Source organism: Chenopodium album, chromosome 15, assembly GCF_948465745.1.
Source record: "Chenopodium album chromosome 15, dcCheAlbu1.1, whole genome shotgun sequence".
Classification (NCBI taxonomy): domain Eukaryota; kingdom Viridiplantae; phylum Streptophyta; class Magnoliopsida; order Caryophyllales; family Amaranthaceae; genus Chenopodium; species Chenopodium album.
The window spans coordinates 43,131,864-43,146,098 of record NC_137848.1 but is presented as its reverse complement, the minus strand read 5'-3'; the positions used below and the strand labels follow the sequence as shown (position 1 = coordinate 43,146,098).

The 14,235-nt window shown below is 33.4% G+C and overlaps 2 protein-coding genes across 2 annotated transcripts; one reads left to right on the top strand and one right to left on the bottom strand.

Moving 5' to 3' along the window:
- Positions 1 to 7,272: 7,272 nt before the first annotated feature.
- On the top strand, positions 7,273 to 10,377 carry LOC145583174 (BI1-like protein). The gene is made up of 4 exons (XM_081640346.1): positions 7,273 to 7,619; positions 9,505 to 9,618; positions 9,694 to 9,851; positions 9,943 to 10,377. The coding sequence occupies exons 1-4, from the start codon at positions 7,382 to 7,384 to the stop codon at positions 10,147 to 10,149; spliced, it is 717 nt and encodes a 238-aa protein (XP_081496472.1). The 5' UTR covers positions 7,273 to 7,381; the 3' UTR covers positions 10,150 to 10,377.
- Positions 10,378 to 10,882: 505 nt separating this feature from the next.
- Positions 10,883 to 13,911, bottom strand: LOC145582282 (transcription initiation factor TFIID subunit 7-like). The gene is made up of 6 exons (XM_081639285.1): positions 13,723 to 13,911; positions 13,037 to 13,155; positions 12,318 to 12,451; positions 12,117 to 12,236; positions 11,886 to 11,940; positions 10,883 to 11,241 (listed from the first exon to the last, which is right to left on the bottom strand). The coding sequence occupies exons 2-6, from the start codon at positions 13,149 to 13,151 to the stop codon at positions 11,078 to 11,080; spliced, it is 588 nt and encodes a 195-aa protein (XP_081495411.1). The 5' UTR covers positions 13,152 to 13,155; positions 13,723 to 13,911; the 3' UTR covers positions 10,883 to 11,077.
- Between the last annotated feature and the right edge of the window lie 324 nt (positions 13,912 to 14,235).

The window sequence follows — 14,235 nt, the reverse complement described above, 5'->3', positions numbered from 1 at the left end:
GGTTACTTGAGGGGTTCGGTTAGGGTTACTCGGTCATGGGTTAATTGAGGTGTTCGGTTAGGGGTTACTTGGAGATAAGGGTGGCAATTCGGGTTAGCAGGTCGGGTTTGGGTCGATTTCGGGTTGTGTTTAGAAACTATAAAAAATAGTTTAAAACTTAATATTATTACGATATATGAAATTTTGGTCAAATCGGGTCGAATTCGGGTTGTTCGGGTTCGGATTTTTCTCAGTAACTTTGGGTCGGGTTATCGGGTCAGGTTAGAGATTGCTAGCCCAACTCGTAGATGGGTTACTCAGTCAGGGGTTACTCGATCAAGGATTACTCGATTAGGGATTACTCAGTCAAGGTTTACACGAGGGGTTCGGTCTGGGGTTACGAGTTACTCGGTCAGGGGTTACTTGGTCAGAAGTAAATCAAGTAACCCCTGACCGAGTAACTCGAGTAAACCGGCCACACGATGTGACCAGTCACGATTGCCCTCATTATAAAATGAGGTGGCCAGTGGCGCAAGTAGAAATGAGGGAAAAAAATATGACTTAAAGTGGATATTGATTGTTAGTTCATTGAGTTGAATTATTTTTCAAATCTTTCCATACAATTTAAGAATAAAAAAAAAGGTTATTTGCAAGTTGTACCTTGTATATCATTATTTTGAGGGTTAAAAATATATGATTAAGACATATTTATAAGTAAATTCATTATTACTCATTAAATCATTTTATTTTTAAATTTTGTAAAATGAATATGAGTATCAAGATTTGTAAGCCGTACATCGCACAGGTGCTATATTAGTTATTTTTACTGAACTAAAATTATTTTAATGAACTAGAATTATTTTTAGTGATTTTCTATAATATTTCTTTTTTAAAGCTACTGATTGTTACTAAACTGAAATTATTTTCACTAAATATTATTTTTTTTTTAAAGTAAAGTGAATAAGACCAAAATATTACAAATATTACGTAACAAATGAAAAAAAGTGATGCGATTAAATAATATTCGATTGTTATTCCATGAGAAACATTACAGTTATTAAAAAAAAAAAAAAAAAAAAAAAAAAAAAAAAAAAAAAAAAACAAAAAAAAAAACAGTAAAAAATCTAAAAAACAGAGACACGTATCTTAGAGACACGTACCACCCTACGTTGAAACGTAGACAGCGCAGTAAATGGCACATGGAATGATTATTACCATACAAATCAGGGAGAAAATTAAATGAAATAATCCAAATTGAGCAAGAAATTTGAGTGCGGCCCAGCTAATAAAACAGATCTTCTTTCCTAACCTAATCCACCCACTTCTTCCCTCTATAAATTCAACCTTTTCTTTTTCATCTCACTCAATCCCCAAAAATGGAGGAAATTATCTCTTGAGTATTAAAATAATTCGTAGTATATTCCTTTTCATATTGTCTTAGTTTTATTTTTATTTTTGCGGCTTGTTCTTGATCTTTGCTTTCTACTCCATAATTGTTTGTTGATTTTTGTTTTTTACTGTTATATTTTATGGAACTCTTCTGTTATGCATAAGATAACCAGAATTGCACATTTAGTATATCTTGGAAAATATTTAAATCTCTTTTCAAGATTTCGGCATGTGCAAATATTGAAACATCCTATAAACTATATGGATGTCTTCGATTTTTTAAATCAATGAAGATGTCTTTTGTTGATAAAGTAGGATGATATTTCTATGTTTTTTGGTTAATTTCTGGAAAACGTGAGCATTATTTTTTTTTGAAGGATGGAAAACGCGAGCATATTAAGTATTAGGACTTTAGGAGTTCTATTATTTTATTTTTACTTTGGTCAGATTTAACATTGTAACATTCCAAAGATTGTACTTTGATGAATCAGGTGGATAGATCAAAAAAATCCTTGATGATAAGTTAGTTGTGGATAACTGTACCTCGAAAAGAATGAGAAATTGATGGTATTTTATTCTAATTTTTCTGAGTTTAGGATAAACGCTCATTTTGGTCAGACAACTCTCCGGGGTTTAATGAGTTGCATGATTTGTTACGGAGTAAAATATACTGGAAAATTTAATGACAATGCAATTTCTAAAGCAATTTGACTACGGTAATGAGGCTGAGGATCTTGAGGTGGTGAGGGAGTGACATGAAGTATAAATTTTCTATTACGAGATTAAAGATACGGAGTATTTTACAATATACGTGGCAAAATACTTTGTTATATAAAAAAAAAACAATATATAATATTGGTAGCAAATAATTCTATTAAGTAAATTTAAAGGAAAATTTGTTAAAAAACATCTTATAAAAATCAAATTTTGTTGAAAATCATTTTATAATTTTTTTTTTTTTTTTTTTTTTTTGTCAAAATACACCTGTTTTAAAAAAAAATTTGTCAGCACATCTGTTTTAAATTTTTTTTTGTTAAGTCCCACCAATTCTTCGTGTTCCGACTAATTACTTACATTTCCGGCGTTGACTAATATGTGCACCTCACGTGATTCACTTAACTCTACTTTTCTTTTATTTTCCCCCCTTTTCTCCATTCATTCTCCTCTTCGTCAATCCTCTTCATCATATTTTGGTTTTTAAAGCCTTTTATATAATTACACGAAAACGTAAATGACGAAGGGGGAATGAATGAAGGGACAGGGGGGGAATAACAGAAAAGTGGGGTTAAGTAGGTCACATGAGGTGCACATGCTAATCAACGCCGAAAATGTCAATTGATAGTCGAAATCCGAAAAGTGATGAGATTTAACAAAAAAAATTTTAAAACAGGTGTGATTTGACAAAAAAAATTCTATAAGATGATTTTTAACAAAATTTGGTTTTTATAAGATGGTTTTCAACAAATTTTCTAAATTTAAATTTATTTTTCTGAGATAATTTAAAATAAATTATATTTTTATATTTTTTCAAATGCATCACTTTTTTTTTTTATTTTCAACCATTTTTTTTAAGGGTAATGATATATGTAGCCTTTAGTGCTATATACAAGCAATAAATATACTTCCTAAAACGGAATTATATTGGGAATTTATGACAAAATCACGCATAAATCGGTATAATAAATGTTAATTATCTTTAATATTTCTTTTTTAGCTTCTTATACATAGCCCTTAAGCCTATGTTTATCATTTTTTTTAATTTAGTATCACTTTCCTTTTAGAGATGTTTTTTTATTTTTTTTTTTTATTTTTTTTGATAGAAGAGATCCTCTCTCTTTTTTTTTTAATTGTTTCCGCTCTTCATATAGGCCCTATTAAAATATTTTTTTTTTCTTTTTTTACTAAATTAAAATGTTTTTTTTTTCCTAAATATTACTACTTTTTTTAATAAGGTGGAGTGAATATAACCGTTAATTAATTATCATTGATGTATAAGACATAATATTGTAATGTGTGATCGTGTTGGATTCATTTTATTACATATTTGATTAATACATTTTTATAGTTTGTACGTTCATGGAAATAAAGATATACAAGTATTCGTTTTAAGACACGTTGTGAAAACTGTGAAGAACTAAATGGACAAAAAAAGGAACATTTTTATTGGGATTAATAAATTACTCATATAATTATACTATCTCTTTTTTTTCAACAAACCTCACTCATACAATATACTAATTCATTCAACTCTTTCTTTTAAAATTCCGTAATAGTTAAAACAATGCACTTGGAAAAAATAAAGGAGTAAAGTCGTTAAATTAAAGTGAATTAAACATGGCCTTAATCAAAGGAAGATGATCAATACATCGCTAGTGAACGATCGACCACTAATAGTCTATCTAAACATATGTGTTACTTTCTCAGTTTGAATTTGATTGACTAAAATTATTCTGGGCAAGTTTTAAAGACTGTCTAAATATTTTTGGTTGGTAATTAAAGATTGTCCTATTATCTTATGTTGTTAGTTGTTAACTATTTAATCAGTTGTATATCCTCGGTGCTTATTTGCTTCTTATGAGAACTATTCTATCATCAAAAGTTACTTGGCTTGCACAATTCTCTTAGGAATGACGATACATGTTTTGTTGACACTATCGACATTTCCTCTTACAAAAAACTGTTGTATTAAATAAGGGGTTAGGTAATTAAATTCTCATATTTTCTGAGAAGTTGAATTTTGTAAGAACTTTTAGTTTTATTTTTAAGTGCCAACTTAATAATTATCTGAAAGTGAATCAAACAAATACTCATAAAAGCGAGAAAGAGAAAGATACCCCCAATGACTTGCAAATTTGCCTTAGATAAACCTTAATAAAGTATATTATGTCAATGAGTCAAACAAACAATGACAAAGGAATTGAAGTATTTTTCTAAGCTAAGTGCTTCTTCATGACATCCTTAGCAACAAATCACACTATTTTTTCCTTTCTAATGATTGGAAAGCTTCAACAAATGGATTATTTTTACATGACATCTATAGGAATGACCCAAAGTTAGAATTTATTTTTACCAATTATTCCTATAAAACTTATGACATGCTTAGCATCAAATCACACTATCTAGCTAGAGTATATGACTTTTGAAAGTAAAATACACTAGTATGTTTTACATGGACTACATAGAATTTTAATGATAAGGAGAAGGTGCGTCGTAGGAGTGATGTTTTAGGAAATTAGCCATTCAATCTGTCTCAATAAGTCGAGGAAGCCTTATTTGTTGTTCGTCTTTTCATTGGATTGCACGAAACTTTGCTTGTTTCTGCCCCCGCTCCTTTCATGGACTCCAAAAAAGGTAGAGAAAGCAAGCAAGGGGCAAACAATCTCTTTGTTTTTTGTAGGTTTATGGCACTTGCCTTTGGGAAAGGCGAGTGCGATAGATCGGCTATTTGTTTTTTGTTGCTCTATAATTCTATCGCTCAATCTGAAAGGTTGAATTGAGGAGATTCAACTCCTGATCTCACGCCTTATAGCTAGAGATCTAACCAACTACTTCTAACCTCCCATCTCGAGGCATGGTATTACTATCTTATGAAAAAGTTTTATGACATGGTATAATTTTATATCACTGGTCCATGCATGGTAGAAATATTTTGCCAAAATTTCATACCATGGTATGCATTTTATATAGAGGTGATCATCAATAGTAAAATTCACTAGCCTAATCCAACTCAACGTAACCCGAAAAAAGTTTGGGTTTAGGCAAGCCTTAAAATGTATTTTGAGTTCAAAACTCGAGCTTGGCCTTAAAAAGCTCGAAAGCCTACTTTTCCCAATAAGCCTAACATTATTTGTGGCCTTTGGGCATAAGATTTTATACAAAGGCTGGGTTTGGCTTGATTTTTTTCACATCTACATTTATACCACATGTTATATAAGGAAAAACATCTATGTAATACCACCTTAATATCATAAGACCACTTTTGTGAGTTGTTACAACATGTGATTTAATCTAGTTTCTTTCTTTTAGACAACCCCACCATCATCATATGCCTGGATTTAGGGGATTTCCTAACCCTTAACTCTATATTCAAATGATGACCTAAGTAGCATCTTCAAGAGAAGTGCCTATTTAGTAGGATGTTTCTCCTTACTAAAAAAATTAGATAATTCGTCCAACACAAAGGTGTTTTGTCTTTGTTTTTCACGCTTAAAGCTTGCTATTTCAAAAATAAACCAATACCAGGGGCTTATATAGAGGATACAATCGTAGCTATATATTCTTGGTGGAGCTCATGGGGTACTAACACGTCTTTGTTGTTGTAGGGATTAAGGTGGAAGGTTGGGAATTAAATAGGTCAAACATTTGAGTATGGCTTGATGTGTGGTTGCTAAGTTCTTCTAAAAATGTTGCCCCATCTCACGATCCTACTTACGACTTTGATTTGCATGTGTAAGAGCTAATCAATCTTGAATATAGTGATTGGAATGTGGGACTAATTTAGAAATTATTCTTTAAATATGAAGGTAATCTGATTTTACAATTTTCTCTATGTAATGCGTTACCACATGACGCGTTTCATTGGTCACCTATGAAATTCGGAGAATATAGCATAAAGTTAGGGCATTATTGGTTAGGGAGATCATGCCACTTGAATGCATAGAGCATTGATAAAATTAAGAGAAGAAGCACGGTGGGCATGTCGTGTGGTTTGGAATCTTGGAGGCCTCCTGAAATTAAGCCATTACGTACATGTTGGTTTCATCAATTTTGATTGATCCTTCTTTCTTCCGAATAAAGGGAAGGAGAAGGATCTTCCAAACCTACTCCTATTCTGGGTCTATAGAAAAAAATGTTCTAAGGTAAGGTTTTCTCACAGGAGGGAGAAGGGATTGCCATCAAAAGCAGCAATTGTGGAACTTCAATATCCATAGGCGAAAAATTGCTAATAAGCACTTGACACCCCATTGCTTGGGGTCTAAAGTACCTTGGGGTATGCCCCTAAGGGTTACTATTCCTACTTGAGGAGATTCGCTAAATCAAAAGTAATAATATAAGAAACCGTCAAACAAACAATTTAAGAATAAATTAAGACTAGAACAAGACTTGGAAAAGAAATAGATCCGAAGTATATTATTTGAACATTCTATTGAAATGAGCACATACACAAACAAGTCAACAAGATACATTATTTAGGCTAGAGAATTATGAGACGTTGTGATAAAAGAAAGGTTATCTTTATCTTTCGCCTAACCAATTGTGAAACATTAAAGATAAAATAAAATGTAAAACTATAAATAAGACCTTATTCGGTTCCCTTCAAAAAAATATTCATTAAAAAAAGTTTTGTTTAGTAATAACAATTTCAGTTCAGTAAATTCAGTAAAATAATTTTATTTTTGTAAAATTAAAATTTGTTCATTAGAAATAATTTGAATCTAGCAAAAGAATAATTTGAGTTCGGCAAAAATAAGGTAAGAGAATAAAATCTAATCAACAAAAATAATAAGCCACCATGACATTTCGTTTGTGTTATAGGTACTTGATCAGTATTACAAGAATTCCTTGTCAGTGTTATATGAGTTACTCGTTCAGTGTTAAGGGTTACTTGAATACTCAATAGGTAATACAGAGGTTACTTGATCAGTATTATAGGGATTACTTTGTCCGATCACATAGTGTAGCTAGCCACACATAAAAACGGCTATGTGTTGAAAAATTATTTCTAACTCCATAATTTACTATTTTACCACTTTGTTAGTAAGTATTTTCATTTTTGTCGCTTGGTAAGATAAATTTTGTCTACCTAATTTTTCCCTAAAACAAATTAAAATAATAATTATAGAACCCTCTGTCGAAAAAATAATAATAATAATAATAATAATAGAACCCGTAAAAGGAAGATATTATACCAGAAAAATAGTCGGTCATTCTTCATCTTCATCTTCAAGAAGATCAAAAGTGAGAAACAGAGATCTGAAGAGAAAATTGAGAAATTTGGGAAAAAAAATCAAAAATGTATTCAGGCTTAGAAGTAAAGGGTGACATTGAAGAAGGAACACTTTACCCAGGTTTAGGTTATGGCGAAAATCAATTGCGTTGGGGTTTCATTCGCAAGGTTTACGGCATCCTTTCTGCTCAGCTCGTCTTGACTACTCTTGTTTCTCTTCTCACCGTCCTTTATTCTCCCATCAATGAAACTCTTCGTGGGAATTCTGCTGTTCTTCTCTTTTTCACTTTCATGCCCTTTGTCTGTAAGTCTTCTTTTTGGGTTTTCTTGTAAGATTTCATTGTTTGATTGATTTGGGTGTTTTGATTGTGTGATTTTTTGTTGTTTGTATGCTATTTTGTTGGATTTGGATTGGTTTGATTTTAGGTGAGCAATTTGTTGTTTGATTTGGGTTATTTGATTGATTGATTGATTTAGTGGAAAGATTGGATTTTGAGATAATATTGCTGTTAACGAAATTGTGGGTGGTTTTACTTGGTGTTGAATTGGAGATGTTGAGATGAAATTGAGATTTGTTGGGTACAGTGCAATTTTTGAAATCTTGGAAATTTATGTTTGTCTTGGTAGATTAGATTAGGGATTTTAATAGGGAGTGAAATTTCAGTATGAGTACTGATTGGGGTGTGCATCAGGAAGAAATAGGCGATAAGAAGGCAAGCATTAATGAATTGGAAGGATCATTATGATATTTAGTGTGACTTCCATGCTTTCTGATTATCGGAATTGTCGTATGAGAAATTAAGAAGGTGAGACTGCTAGTATATCACAGAATGGAAAGACTCTTTGTTTGCTAGATTTAGGAATTTTGTCTATCTAGGTAGATTAGGATGTCAATACTCAATAGTGTGTATGTATATATCAGCATGAGTATTGGGGTGCGTATCAGGAAGAAAGAGATGACTGGAGTATGAGGCATTGGTTAATGAATTGGAAGAGTCATTAAAATATTCGATTAATATCTTGAATCAGGAAGTAAGAGGGCCATGAGGCTGGCACTGATTGAAACAGATTGCTCATGCTTGGCCAATTTTCAAACTAGAGTGAACTTTTTGTATGATCCAATAAGCTAACAACAGCTACCTGATAATCTGATATGGTAGGAGGTGGTAATGCTACTTGCAACAGATTTTTCATATCCAGCCCTACGTCCTTTTCTACTACAAATCCTTTTGGATAGAGATGACATACGGTCAAGTTCTTTGATTTGAGGTGTGCAATTATGTTAAAACCCCATGATTTGTCATAGTTGCAAGGATGAGATTTTTAATCTCAATTTTAGTGAAGAGGGTCCTTGGTCCTAGTGTCCTACATCTAAGCTATCTCATGTAGATAGGTTTTTATAGTTTGCTTGTTCTTTCTTGTTTAACCAATAATTATCATTGATGTATCCTTTCAAAACAGAAAGAGTTGTTGCTCAAGTAGAAAAACAAAATTATGTACTTCTAAAGCATGATTTTGTTTATTGTTCTGGGAACAATAGAACCATAAATTACTTGTGTTTGACTAAAATATATCATCCATGGTGGAGTTGAGTAGGATTTGGTTGTTGAATTTGAGGCGCTATTTGCTTTTATTACTGTGTGGTGAATATTTTGCATACATTTGTCTTCAAGTGTGTGATGTGTAATGGGTTTAACTCTGCTGACTAAATTTCATTGTAGTCTTTAGTTCGTTTCTTTAACTGGCATTCATTGTCTATCAGTTGCCATCCTGATTTTTAAATGTTCTTTGTATTGCCTATTTGATTGTCTTCTGTTGCTATGCTGCTGCAGAGGCATGATTTGCTGAATTGTTTTGTTTATCTATTTATTTATATATATTTTATATTAAGTGCTAAGTGAGAGTATCCAAAGCATAATTATACTTCTTTTTATGCCTTCTACTGCTTCCCCCTTTATTTTGTTTGCTCTAGAGATTGAGGAGGGGTCTGGTAATCTATGATAAGTACTTCGTATTACCTGTTGCTGGAATGTAGAGAGACGTCATTGTATATTGTTTTTGTTAGCGTGTCAATTTGTTTAGATTTTGAGCTTTGAGTGTTTTGCTGTAAACTATGATCAAAATCATCAATTTCTATTTGGTAAATTTATACAGTATTTTTCATCATTATCTTTTGTGGTTTTGTGCAGTGTTGTGGCCGTTATATCATTACCAGCAAAAGCATCCTCAGAACTTTATATTCCTTGGACTATTTACTGTTTGCCTGAGTCTTACTATTGGAGTAGCATGTGCAAATACTGAAGGTATGTGTGTCACTTTGATTAGTTTCTGTTTTATGTGACTGAGTGTATTGACTTTTACATATGGGATATGTGCAGGAAGAATTGTGATTCAAGCGTTGGTTTTGACGGCTGCTGTTGTTTGTTCCCTAACTGGTTACACCTTCTGGGCTGCTAAACGGGGCAAGGATTTCAGCTTCCTGGGACCTGTCTTGTTTGCAAGCCTTATTGGCATCGTTTTTGCTGGACTTCTCCAGGTATAGCTTGTTGTATATTACAGAGGATGGATTAAATTTGTTAGGCTTTATACTTGGCTAATGGTTATGCACCTTTTCCATGTCTTTGTAGGCATTCTTCCCATTTGGGTCTACATCTACTGCCATCTATGGTGGACTTAGTGCCATAGTCTTCTCAGGCTACATCGTTTATGACACCGATAACTTGATTAAACGATTCACTTATGACGAGTACATTTGGGCATCTGTTACACTCTACCTTGACATCCTGAACTTGTTCCTTACCATCTTGCGCATGTTGAGGCAGGGGGACAATTAGATACTATCTTTTCATCAAGGCATCTGTACAATGCTGTCTTGCCTAACCACAAAATTGTGTAGATGCGTTTTGTGAATATAAGATTTGTTGCTCTATACCTTGTGTAAGAGCTAAGAGTTAATTGGATTCCAAATATGGTTGCTTGTGAAGTATACTTGGTATGCTGGATGTTATGTGTTACTGTGCGGCAAACTCTATAAAATTACCAAGATTATTGGATTTTGTTCAGCTTGTGTACAATTTATATGTATAGTTAAAATATATTGACTAATGACAGAATAACTTTAGCTCGCTTTCAGATGCAGGGAAGCTGGTGTATAGATAGTAAATATGACACTACCTCCGTTTTATATTATTTGCAACGATTTGACATAAAGTAGAGAGGAAAAATGTGTAATCGTTGCAACTAATATGAAACGAGGTAGTACTATGAATAAGGTGCTGCAACCCCAGAAAGCCACATACAGACTCCATGTACAATTAGAATCACTTTTATTAATTTGGCAATTTCAAATAAGTACCTGAATTTTCAATTTTATTTTGAATTCTGAAACGGAGGTAGTACTATGAATTCTGCCTTACCTGTTATTGATTGATCTCAACCTCTGCTCTCTTCTTCAATGTGTCAGCAAGGTAAACTACCGAGAGTGAAATCGAGCTTTTCAATCCCAAATAAGCACAAATCCACCCAAGTAAAATATAAATCAGAAAAATTATAGAATTTTTTTTTGGGAAGAGTTATAGAATATTTAAACTGGAATTTAGCCATAATATCCATACAATAGATAGAGAGAAACATGAAGATACATTTGGCTCACTTATAACTTACAGTATATACAACAGTACAGAAAATCTTAATATTTGGTGGGTGGGAGAGTAGCCAAACAATCTAAGAACCCTGCAAGCTTGCAACTTATAAACATTTTCACTAACTCGACTCATCAGACTCATCTGAGTCACTTCCTTCAGCCTCGCCAGCATTGTTAGCAGGATCTGGTGTATCAGGCTTGGTTTGAGGAGTTGGAGCAGGTTTCTTGCTAGCATTGCGTACATTTTCATCAGCATCTTCATCCTGGACTGATGCTTCAGGACGTTTACTACAGTCAAGGTAAAACATCAATACAGCTAATTGATGGATCACAGCACAGTATATCTGAAAGACTGAAATCCAGGACTAGCACAGTATATTTTTTTATGGTTAATAAAGGGAAACATCACCATTCCCATATTCCACCTCCAACTAACAGCTTTGACCTTCAACTTTTTTATGGAATATTTAGAAATATAAAAGGGGTCATGCAACAAAGAAGAAGAATAATGGAGGATCATGAAAGTGTTCACAAATAACCATGGCAAGTTGCCGTGTTGGGAAGTTAAAAACCAAGGAGACTAATTAGCCAAGTGATGATTCCACTCCCATTTAATCGATCACCCCTCACTGGTAGATGTTCAAATAGTGATTACAACCTAGAAGATGAGCAACATGCAAATGTATTCAATCCAAAGTAATCCATCACTTCTCAACTAGAGGACACTAAGAAAGAAGTCCAAATAAAAGTATGTCTACCCTGTGCAGAAATTAGCAAATGACATGTTGGCAACCCCAAAGACAATAAAATAGAAAACATTAGTGAAGATATCCACAATTGGATCATTCACTCCTAGCAAAACAGGCAAGAATACTTGTAGAAAAAGCTGGGTTAACAAATGAGATTTGTGACGTAAAAAAAGGATATCTCTGCTTCGCATAATGTTGCAAAGATCATTCTCCACGCGCTGAACAACCTCTGGCTGCAAAACAATGTATAAACCTGAGACTTACATCCAGTGAAGACAAATCCAACAATCTAGCTGATTAGTAATGATGGGGAAAAGACAAAGCCTCCCCCACTTAATTATACCCACATCAGTCAACCCAAAGGCTGATGCAAAAGGGTTAACAAATGAAAAGTCAGGAAGTAGCTTACATTTAGATCTGGCTCCCTACGAAATCTACGACGTCGAGCATCCCTCATTGGAGGGGTAAGGCCATGTCTATACTCCACAGTATCAGGTGGATTGTCATTCCCTTCTCTCACCAAGATCATCTGATCCAGCAGCAGTGGTCAACATTGGATGAAAATCACATACTCAGCCAAAAAACATGGTGTTCACTAAATTAACTTTACTTGACCAATGTCTGCAGTTTTGATCAGCACGCTATCATCATAAGTTTTGTATGACTCCGTGACACATGGGAGATCCAGCAAAGAGGCAGGAAATCGTTCATCTCCAATCATAAAAGTACCACTCCTTCCATCCTCTGAAAGATATAGGACCAACAATAAGTTTCAGAGAGCATTAACCAATAAGTAAGATTGACATCCAGATATCAGAGTTTTGAAGGGCATAATGTAGGATTTCCATATAATTCTAAAATGAGGGGCTGATATTAAAACAACGCACAAGTGGTATGGTCTGAACAAGATGTGTATGATGCAATAAGAATCAATACAATACATCTTCATTAGTTCTCTTTTTATGCCTTTTATCTATTAGATATATGTTAATATTTGTCGGTCAATAAAAATCACAACATAATTTCATACAAATGCAAACATCATGCTGTAGAAAGCTCATTTTGTGTGATACTCGACAGTAAGAAATTTGATAATTAATTGCATTTGACATAACATTCTAGTCCTTCCCCATGGATGAGTCACTTAAGTGAGAAAAACACAGATAAATATGATATAAACTTCTTTCCATTCTATTACAAGACACTAAACCAAACATTACCACCAATGTCATTCTATTCCCTCCCCACCTGCAAACCTTTGCCAGACCATAGTTAGCCCTACACATAAGATTAATAGAATTACGTCAGAGAGGATGTGTATGATCGCACCTGTGAAAGACAAATCCAATGACTTATCCTCAGAGGAAGAAGGATCTTCATTCAAAAGTTGTTCGATTCGTTCAGCAATGGAAGGCGGAACTCTCAAAATGAATTGTTCCTCCATCCCTCTACACATCACATTCAAAATATCACCATATAATCCCTCAATCAGGATAAGTAAAAACTACAAACAACTTCTTATAGCAAGATTCCTGAATTTTAAACTATGACAAAAGAGTAGGATAACATCTACATCCACGGGCGCACCCGCCTAGGGACCGGGGTTCATTACCGATACTAAACCATCTAGCTAAGCCTGTACAAGCGTAGGCTCAGCTCAAACTCGACAAGCCTCAAAACCCAAACTTGGCTCGGGCTCGATTAGCCTCAAATAGGTTCGATTAGGCTTCGATAATGCAGCACATTAGCAACCAAATATGACTAATTGACTATATAATCAAATTAGGGTAGAAAAAATCATGTAAAATTGAAGAATATCAACGTAAATTGCAAATAGCAAATTCTAGCAATAAAATCAATCGTTATAACCGTTCATAATTTCAGTAATTATAAAAAACAGTAGTCAATAAATTACCCTAAATTGAGTTCAAAGGCAACTAAATCAATTATAGGGTGAAATTAAACCCTAGATTGGGAAATTGACATATGATGATTAAAAACAAAAAAAATCGTACCTCAGAAAGAAGCTGCTTCAATGGAGGAGAGAAAACTCAGAAGCCGGTTCAATGGGGAGCTCAGAGTACGCTTCAATGAAGAAGAGAGGGGTGCGGAAAAAATTTGAAGGGATAAAATGAATTCGTGAGAGATGAGTAGAAAAGAGAAGATGTGGAAATTGGGAACTTCTCAAGTTCTGGAATCAAGAATACTCCTGAAGCACCTTTTTATTTTATTTTTATTTTTATTTTTTTGAGGTAAATACTCCGTAGCACTTTAAGGGATTGCTTATACGGTTGTCCATAATTTGGATTAAAATCGAAATTCAATTCAATCCAATTCAAACCGAATTATTAATTTAAATCGGATTCGAAATTTAAATCGGATTGGATCGGATTGAAACTTTTTGAAAATTCGGATTTTCGGATTGGATCGGATTAACCTTAATTAGATTCAATCTAAACCGAAAACCGAATTGTAAAATTAAGCTTGTATAAATATATATTTCTTTATTTTTTAAAGCTTAACTCAAA